The sequence below is a fragment of the Hipposideros armiger genome, unplaced genomic scaffold, assembly GCF_001890085.2.
Source record: "Hipposideros armiger isolate ML-2016 unplaced genomic scaffold, ASM189008v1 scaffold_61, whole genome shotgun sequence".
Classification (NCBI taxonomy): domain Eukaryota; kingdom Metazoa; phylum Chordata; class Mammalia; order Chiroptera; family Hipposideridae; genus Hipposideros; species Hipposideros armiger.
The window spans coordinates 3,750,014-3,760,288 of NW_017731411.1; the positions used below are offsets into that span (position 1 = coordinate 3,750,014).

Below are 10,275 nucleotides of genomic sequence, written 5' to 3' on the forward strand. Positions count from 1 at the left end.
CCAGTCAAATTACCAATCACATGTGAGAAATAAAAACATTTTGGCATGTGAGAACCCAGGAAGTTTATCTCCCATGTTCTAAAAAGGTTACCTAAGGATGAGTATACAAACAAACAAATATGGTGTCCCAGAAAGGGGCAAGAAAACATGGAATGCAAGAAATGGTCGAATGGGCCAGCCGAGTGGCTCAGTTAGTTAAGAGCGCGAGCTCTGAGCAACATGTGGCCGGTTCGATTCCCATATGGGCCAGTGAGCTGTGCCTGAGCTGAGCTGCTGCTGAGCTGGCAAGAGCGTGTGCTCTTAGCAGCAAGGTTGCCGGTTTGACTCCCGCATGGGATGGTGGGCTGCGTCTCCCTCCCCCCCCACCCCCCCACAACTAAGATTGAACATGGCACATTGAGCTGAGCAGCTGCACGCTGCCAACGGCTGCCAAAAGGGCTGAATGGCTCAGTATGCAACAAGGTTGCCGGTTCACCACCCTCCCCACTTCTCCCCCCCACACACAACTAGATTGAAAGCGGTGACTGGACTTGGGGCTGAGCTTGCACCCTCCAGAACTAAGATTGAAGGACAACAACTTGACTTGGAGCTGATGGGTCCTGGAAAAAAACCCACAATGTTCCCCTTCCCCAATTCCCCAACACTGTTCTTCTTCCCAACTCCCCAATAAAAATCTTAAAACAAAAAAAAAAGAAGAAAAGAAATGGTCGAACAATGCGAATAGTACAATGAAGTCACAACTGACAGCTATGCAGCATGCTCAGAAGGCATGTTAGGACAGTCAGCGACAAGGATGATGAAGAAGCTGGGTCATCATAAAGATGTGGGAAGCCACGTTCTTCCTTTAACTTTCTTCTGATTTCCTAATGAGAAAGTCATTATCCAAAACATGAAACAGACCAAAATGTGGTGTAATTCTGAGCAATGGATAGCATGTAAAAATGGAATCCACCCCACCTGGTCATTACTCCTGTCTTCTTGAGAAGCATAAGTTTAGTGACAGGAGTGCATTTCCTACTCCAATCATACTGCTCGGTTCTGGGGTGAACAAGAAATATACCAATAAAGCATCATAAATGCCATTATCAGTTTTCAGTTTTCAGAAACTCTCTACAAAGTTCAGGAAACTTTCTTATAGTTATAGAATAAAATGTAAATGGTATGAACCTTGACACTGTAAAAATAATGGTATAATATAAATGCGTTCGGTTCATAATTTGTGTAGAAATTGTAAAACAGTGGTTGCCTTTGATGGGTAAATTGGGAAAACATAGATCAGAGATTGGTGACTACTTTCACAGTTTGCCTTTTTATGTGGTTTTGGTTTCTTTACAACTGCATGAATTACCTTTTTGAAAGTAAAACCTCTGTTAGGTAGGTAGTGTGCTAAGAGTAATGGTACAGTTGATAGTAGGAGGCGGAGAGATGTCGAAAGAATGGTAGTAGTAAACTTTTCCTCATTTTTTTAACAGTTTACAAATACTGCCTACAATTGGTGGAATTAAAAATAGAGGCTGAAATATGATCCACAGAAAAACATAAAAATACTGTATAACAAAAATTGGCAAGAGCAGCATTGGGACGAGGGCTGTGTGAGCCACAATCCCCGTTACGTGGTAGAGTCAACAGATTCTGTTTAAAGATGTCAGCACAAGCCCAGGTGTTGCCACAGAGAGTGGAGTGACCCTCAGAAGAAATGTCATCAGAAAACAGTCTGGGAGGGCTGGCCCGCAGTGGGGCTGGTAAGCGGCAAGGGAGGGGACACTTTCGCCTTCCCTTTTGTGCCCTTATGTACTTGTGAATACTTACTTCTGTGCACACTTGCTGATTTCTAAGTTAAAACAAAACAACCAAACAAAACACCTTCTTCATGGACTTACCAGTACCCTGAGGACAACACCAAACTCTTTAGCAAGCGTCCAGGTTCTCCTTGATCTGCCTGCTCTCAAACACCCACCCACACCCAAGACTGTAGTGTCCCCCTCTGCTCCTGCACACAGGCTCTGCCTCAGCTCAGAATGCTCTTTCCTCCCATTTATCCCCGACAATCCAGCATTGACCCTCTAGAAAAAACATTCCCTCTTCCTCCTGCAGCCCAGACTGAGCGAGAAGGCCATCCTGGAGCTGGCGACAGTCTGTTCTCAACTTCAGCTTTGTCAGAAAGGTATATCTGCTACCTGCCATTAAGTTCTTGCTGCCTATGACAGTGCTTCCAGCCTGCTAGCCTCAGGGATCAGGAGCACAACCCGTTAATGCTGAGGGGAGAATAACTATGTCTGAAGCCCAATGTCCAAGGTCAGCAATGAAGCTGAAGCTTTAGGAAAGGCTGGGCCTCAGTTTCCCCATCTGAAGAAAGAAGAGGCAGAAAGACATCCTCCTCAGGTCCTTGCAGCTGTTGGTCAAATCCTGTGACATTTTGGGCACACTGGCCGAAGCATAGCTTTCTCCTTCCTCAGTCAGCCATATTACTATTTATCTGTAGTCTTTGTTCCTTATAATATTTAAAGTGCTCCAATCACAATGTGCTGGTCCTCACTCATCACTCTTAGAATGGACTGCTCATTAAGGAGGTGTTTCTGCATGAGCACGGTGCTTGGAGCCTCTCCCCTTAGTTGTTCACATGCTGGTTCAGGTTCCTGGGAAGACAGGCTTACTCAGTACTGGCTTCTGTGTGACCCTGGGCTAATCATAACTCTGAGCCTTGGTTTCCTCATCTGTGAAACAGGAGGGAAGGTGTCTGCCCCCATAAGATTGTTGTAAAGGTTAAACAAGGTGAGGCACGTAAGGTTCCTGGCACACAGAAAAGGCTCCCAAAGAATGGCTGCTGTTCACAATATTAAAAATTCTAATGTCATGGTAGCTGAGGACATAATTCCTCATATCTGTCCCTGCAGCTGTGATGACAAGCTGACAGATCAAAACAGTGAGATATGGAGCCTGGGTCTCACAGAGCAACTGGTTCTGCCAGTGCCAGGCTGGGAGGGCAGGAGACCCTGTGCACGCCATTAGAGAAAGGAACGCAGATTATCTGTCGTGTGAATGTTAACTTTTGTCCCTTTACGCATGCCTATTTCAGATGATCAAAGGCAACCACCTGTGCTTTTCAGAATTCTGTGGAAACACTCTCGAGACTGAGGCCAGGCGCTGCTTCGCTGCCAGTGCTGCTCTGGGGCAGACTCGTCACCCTTCCAAGAACGCGGAGCAGTATGCTGCGGTCTGATCTACAGAGGCGCTTCACTCGGTGCTCCCACTGCCCTCGGGGGCAGCTCCAGGCCACAGTCCCCAGACAGGCCGGCAGACCGTTCTGCCACCCTCTCCCAAAGGAGCCCTACTCTCTCATCCACAACACTGAGTGCTCACAGGCTCCACTTTCATCTTCTCCCTGCCCTGTGGCTCCCAGGTGCTCCAGCTGGTTGGCCTCTACCCCAGCAAGGGCACAGGACCTCCAGGGACTCTCCGAATTGGATTACCCAGGTTCTGAGACAGTACTTGAGGGCCTTACTGACCAGACCAGACCTCACCTCAGCCTCTGCCTGGGCACATATGTGCCCAGCAGGGAACTAAAGTGCCCAGGAACAAGCCCCAGCCAGGCTGGAGGTTCCTATTAGCACTTACAGACATGGACTCAGCCACAGCCAATGGCAGCACCTGCCCAGGCTGGGAGGTGGGGTTGAGAAGCGTGTATGCTAACAGCAGAGAGTAAATAACAGCAGAGTGGCACCCAAGTCCCTCCTCCTGAGTCCCAGGTGACTTTTTTCCCAGTCCTGGGAGCTAAGTCCCCTTATGCAGGTAACAGGATGGCCCCGGGACTGTGCATGAGCACCAGAGCCAGGACCAGGAGCAGGGGGCATCGCCGAGCACTGCAGCATGTCGTTGGGCCAGCCCCTGCCCATAGCACCTGCTGGCTTGCTGAGCACCTCTGCCTGTTCTCCTCGGACCTGTGAGAGACCCTTTCAGAAGATGGTTTCCCCTCATTTCTTCACTAAAACTTATTGGATGATCTTTTTTTCTGACATCGTGTCACCAGAGAGCTCTTCCCATTACTGGGATCTGCCATCTTAGACCCTCCCTCCCCACGTCATTTTTTGCATAATTCCTTCCACACTGCCCCAGCTTCCCTCCATAATACACACTCTTCACCTAGTCACTCATGTATTTATCCAAAATGTGGGTCCCTACTCCATGCAAGACATCATGCCAAGTACTGGGTCCTGGGTACATGAGCCCAAGCCTCTCCCCTCACGGAGGTAGACCCTCACCTCATGCTCCAGGCCGGAAGAGACCATAACCTAGTAAAGACACAATTTAACAATAGAGTCAGTGGTAAATAAATGTGGTAGCTGAGAAAAGCCTATTCAGATGGGGGAAAGTGAGGAAAGGCAGTACAGAGACTGTGGCTGGGGAAAGAACTTGAACCAGCATGGCTGGGCTTTGGTAAGTAAGGTAGGAAGGGGCGCAAGATGGATGGACAGAAGCCAGATCATGCAGGGCCTTGAGGCCAGGGTAGGACATTCAGATTTTACTCTAGGTATCACTGCACAGCTTTACTCCGGGAAATGATGTAAGCTCACATGTTTCAAATGATTCTCTCAGGCAGCTGTGTGGAGAATGGTTATAGGGGAGTAGGAAGAGATGAGGTGGCCCATGGTGGCCGCGCAAGAGCTGGCTGAGAGCTGCTACGAGGACACGTGCAACAACATCCAAGAAGCAACCATTAGATTCTACCAAAAAGGGAGCAGTGCAACAGTGACCTGACAGTAACAATTCAGGGACACCGTGGTGACAACGAAAGTAGAGGCAGTGAAACTGGATGACCTGTTGGAAAAGCTTACTGTGAGGGGAAAGAAAGGTTAAACCAGTAAGTGGAGAGGGTGTGTAGTTCATGGAGAGTTGACTTAAGCATTTTCATGTATTAATGGTGGTTTCCTGGGGCCACGGTAACAAAGTGCCACAAACTTGGTGGCTTAAAATATTCTCTCACAGTTCTAGAGGCCAGCAGCCTGAAATCAAGGTGCTGGCAGGAGAGCATCCAGTCCTTGCTTCTGGCGGCTGCCCAGCATCCTTGACTGTGGCCGCAGCGCTCGTCTCTGCCTCCATCTTCACACCACATCCTCCTTCTCTCTGCCCGTCTACTTTGTAAGGATGTGACTGCATTTAGGGGCCACCAGGTAATCCAGGATAAGCTCCTCCTCTCAGCATCCATATAAGGAAGTAGTCATTCCTTTCCCATGTAAGGTAATATTCACAGGTTCTGGGGATTAGAACACCGCTATCTTTTGCGCAGGGTGGGGGCGGTCCACCATTGAACCCACTACAATAGGAATGATCTGGAAGAGAAAAACAAATACTCATGTGGAGAAGGGAGAACCCAAGGAAGGGAGTCCTTGGAAAAGCTGGAGGGGTAGGACCCAGAGTTCAAAATTTTCCTTCCCAGTTTTATTTCAACACAACATTAAAGGTGAATTTTATCATATGGGAAATGTAGCTCAATTAAAAAAAATACTTTTGAAAAAACACCCCAAATGCCCTGCCAACTCCCACCCTACTGTTCCTCAGCTAAAAGGAGGTAGGAGGTCACATGTTTACGCAAGGCACCAAGTCTTGCTAAGAAGTCTTCAATCCCTATTCACAGACCAGACATGTGAGGCTCAGAAAAAGTGACAAAGGGGGAAGAGAGGGTGACAGGCTCAGAGTCCATGGACAGGTCAGACAAACACTCCCCTTTCATTCGGTTGATGGATGCAGCCAGCCAAACACTCCCTGGAAAACACCCTCCTTAGCCCACTGGGAAACAGCTGGCCTCAGCCTACTGGACACTCAACACCACAGTGCAGGGAAACAGTCCAGAGTAGGGTAAGGAAGGCCCCGAGACAGAGGTGAATCACAGTCACCCTCCCCATCCCATCTCAGCTGGGGCAGTGGCAAGAAGGGGACAGGGTAAGATTAGCGAGGAGAAAGTGCTCCTGTCAGAAGTGAGGGTGAAGTGAGAGTCAGGGAGCAGCCTGAACAGACACACGGGGTCCACGGGCACACATCCCCCAGCTCCGACAGGAATGCCTATCTGGCTCTGCTGTGTGTACCTGCACGCTCTCCCTCTTGCCCACTCCCAGTGACACCACTGAGACTGGACCCTCTGCCAGGAACATCAGGAACTGTGTGGACTTGAACTAGAGGAGGTGGACTTTCTTTTGTTTATAGGTACACCTCACTCTGAAAGCCTGATGTGAGCAGACACTACTCCTTTTCAATTCGGGCCAAAGTTGTCATTTTTGTCCCTAGAATCCCCTCGGGGCTCCCCTTTCCTCCTGCACTGTAATCTTCCCCAGGTTAGTAAATGCCTGCGTTCTCTGTGGCCCTGAGCTGTGATCAGAGCTGACCCCACAGGACTTGCACTCAGAGCCTTGGGACCCAAATTCCCTCCAAACCTACCACACCAGTGAACTGGGTGGAACCTAGGACAAGTCCAAGGATTGTATTTGCCCCCATTCCCTGGACCTCATCTTCATCACTGACTGCCTTTATAGGGGAAGACACCTCCTCCCAAACAGGGCACTTCCAACTTTACTCCCACCTGGAGTTCCATGACCTCAAGGGAGGCTTCAGAGCCAAGTCAGAGCTGGCCCCTGGCCCATGTCAATGCAGTGAAGGGGGGCCTCAAGTCTTCCTGACTCCAGGAAGGTTTCCAGACTCTGGTGGGACAAGAAGTCCCCACTTAAAGATACTGATACTGGAATCACACACCCCCACCCCCACCCCAGAGATTCTAATTCAGTAGGGCCCAGGGTTGGGGGCTAAGTGGGGGGAGGGGACACGGACACACCTATAATCTGCGTTTTAGCCTGCTCACTGGAACCAGCCCCCAGGAGGGCTCAGGATCCCTGAACCGGTACATCTCTTCTAACCATGAGGGTGGGGACAGATCAGAGGCCCATACCTTCCTGGGACAGGGAGTTGGGCTGCTTGTACACACCTCTTCCAGACCTCTAAACTCACGTGGGTAGGCCAGGAGGGCAGGGATGGGATGAGCTTCATGGTGACTCTCCACTGAGCGCTCTGCCCTCCCTACCCCTACCTCTCCTCTCCTGCTCTTAGCAGATGCAAAAGAGAAGTTAGAGGCCTGTGATTCACATTTCTTTCCCCTTAACACACCCACACCCATTTCTTTCAAGACTCCACCCAGCACAAACCAGGACAAGAACTAACAGATTTAAACTTTTAATGGAACTTCCTGCTCCAAGGAGCGCAAGGGATTCTTCTAGTAACTCCCACTGAGCTGGGGTCTCTTTGGACCATTGCCAGAGGCAAGCCCAAGGGGCTTCTGTTATATGGGCAACTCAGGGTAGGGACTTGAGACTGCCTGCTGGATGCAAACAGTCCAAAGGCCATCAAGTAAGCAACATGAGGACCAAGAGGCAGGAAAGGGATCACAAGAGAGAAGAGTGTGCCATGCCGCCCTAAACCTTGGAAATCCCAGGGTTCTCACACCCGATGGCATGCATGAGGCCTGCTGGTCAGATGCCAAAGGCAGCAGCACATGGAAAAGGCCCAGACAGGCAGATCAGGCTCACAGCCCGGCCAAGCAGGAGGTTCCTGTTCAGATTGGCATCCAGAACACAACCCATAGCGACCAGGCTCAATGTGTCGGCCTGCTAAAAAGGCTTCTGGGAGCATTCTCCCAGTCAATTCTTTCAGACACATTTCCCTTCCAACCATCAATTTACTGCAGGCAGGATCCACGTCTAGAAATGGCAGTTTGCTTTCTGCCCACATCCCAAACACTGATACCACACACAGCCCCTGCAAGACAGCCTGAAGGCACAGTGGGAATATGGTGCCAGCTCTGAGTTCAAGTCCCGGCTCCGACACTCATTCCAGATGCACCATCCTGAGCAAGACTCTAATCTCCCTGAGCCACCATCCCTTCATCTATAAGACGCAGGTAATAGTACCTACCCTCTGGAATTACTGCAAGGATTAAAGAATATAAATTTGATATAAACTGCTTCACACAGTTGTCACTCAATAAATTAATTCCTTTCCTTCCCTCCTACTCCTGTGACTCCATTTCCTGTCTCAGCCCCAAACCCAAAGAGATCCCAAGCTCACCCAACCCAGAAATGCCAAAGCAGAGCATAAATGCTGTCACTAAGCCCTAACACTCCTGCTCTAAAGTGCTCAACTCTGAATTCGTTGATCGCTACAATTGGGGCTCCACTTCCCTTGCTGGCTGGCTCCATCCCCTGAATCCCACATTTTCTCAGAGTGGGAGAGAGAGAAGATGAGTAAGTTCTCCAGTTTTCTAAAATCCTGATGGCGCTCTCTCAGCCTGCAGGGACAGAGCAGCGGGGATAAACAAGGTTACCCAACTGCATGAGGCCCTAAGGCTCTTGGCAAAAAGAGGAGCATTTTACCTCTTTTTAAAAGTATATGGAGGAGATATGAGTCACCAGTAAGAATGCAGGGACACATGTCCATAGCATTCCCCAAAGTTAACTGTCACTTCTCCGCCCAGGGCGGCCTGGCCCCAATTTTGTGCTAGGTACATTCTGAAGTTGGGTCGTGAGTAGTATCCATTCTGACAACGCGAAGTCCCATTGTCCAAAGTTGCCCTGGAACCTCCCCCCGGTTGCCGGACCCCCAGCACTCACTCACAGGGCCGCGTCTGGCCGCCAGTCGGCCGCGGGTGAGGGGCGTGAGGAAACAGTTCTCGCCGCAGAGGAAGAGATGCAATCAGCCAACCATCCGCTCCCCGGCCTCCACCCGCTCGCGGCAGGCCAGGCTCCCGCGGACCACACTCCCCGGGACCCCTAGAGTTGTCCCTACGCAGGTGCCCTTAAAGAGGCGTGCGCATTCCCGGGAGCAGAGGCCTCTAGGGACTCGCCCGGGTCACCCAGAGGGTCTGGGCAGCCCAGATGCTCGCGTTTCTGGGGATGGCCGGTGTCTTTCAGGCTGGGAACCGGAGCTCAGAGCGCCCCGCGCGCCTCAGCCTGGGGGCAGGAACTTGGCCCTGGAGCGGGGGTCCTTGGCGGGGCTCCGATGGGGCTCAGGGCCGCGGCGCGCCTCACCTGAGTGGAACGCGGATAGCCAGGTACCTGTCGATGGCCACCGCCAAGAGGCTGAAGATGGAACTCTGCGTGAGCACGAGCACGAAGCAGGCGAGGAAGAGGCAGCTGTGGAAGTCAGTGCAGAAGCCCAGGCTGATGGTGATAGCAAAGGGGATAGCGAACAGACCCACGGCAACATCTGCCGCTGCCAGGGACACCAGGAAGTAGTTGGTGGGCGTCTGCAGCGTGCTCGATGTGCCCACCGCGGCGCACACCAGCAAATTGCCCGCCACTGACAGCGTGGCGATGGCCAGCTCCAGCGCCACGTACAGCGCGTCCTGCGCCTCCAGCGGCATGGCCGGTGGCCTCGCCTACCCGGGCCGCACAGAGAGCCGGGCAGCCGCGTGGGCCCCGCCGGGCATGGCCCAAACGCCCGGACCGCGCGTCCTCTAGCAGCTTCTGACCCTCCAGGCTCGCATGCTCTGAGCCGGCACCCAGGGGGCGGGACCGCGGAGAGGAGGCGATGCCCATTGGCCGTTCTGCCAGTCCGTCTTAGACTCCCAGCAGAGACCGCCCCTTGCCCAAAACCAGCGCAGGGCCACCCCAGTTTCTGCATCTCGGAGCGCGGGCGTGGGGCCTCGAGGAGTCCTGTGGTGATCACATCTGATAAAGTCCAGTTCCCCTACTTTCCCTGAATCTCCAACTCGGTGGGTGTGTCCCGAGCTGTCGCAGGCCACCTTGGGCCACACATTCCTATACGACCTGTCCCTTCGTGTTGCAGCACTCTGGCTAGGATGGCTGTGCGATGCTGCAACTCTGCACCACGCCACCCCTGCACTCGCTCGCCAGCCTCCCCAGCCTCGCATCTTCTCTTCCTTTCCCGCCACTGCTCAGGAGGCTGCAGCTCTGCTCTCTCCTACCTGGTGACCTGCTCCACATCCTTCATTCTCCTACTCTCCCTAAAGTGCCAGTGTTCTTCAGGCCCTCTCTTTATCCTTCAGGGCCACCCTGGATAAGCTCAGGCTTCCAAGGTCTCACACTTGGCCCTTACACCCTTAACTCCAAAACCTCTCTCCTGCAGTACCAGACCTGAGCACCCCACTGCAAACTGTTGAACTCTGCCAGGGAAGCCCAAGACCCCCAAATCCAGCAAGTCCAAAATCAAGCTCATCTTCAACCTTCCTCCAAATCTGTGCCCTCTCCTCTTTTGGGACTCAGTTATTGACCTTCC

General features: G+C 51.9%; 1 protein-coding gene across 1 annotated transcript in view; it reads right to left on the reverse strand.

Annotated features, from left to right (window-relative positions):
- Positions 1 to 9,445, reverse strand: part of ADORA2B (adenosine A2b receptor) — a 23,054-nt gene extending 13,609 nt beyond the window's left edge. Inside the window, exon 1 of the mRNA XM_019641490.1 lies at positions 9,066 to 9,445. Within this exon, the coding sequence (XP_019497035.1) occupies positions 9,066 to 9,400 (335 nt within the window). The 5' untranslated portion in view covers positions 9,401 to 9,445. The remainder of the gene's footprint in view (positions 1 to 9,065) is intronic.
- Between the last annotated feature and the right edge of the window lie 830 nt (positions 9,446 to 10,275).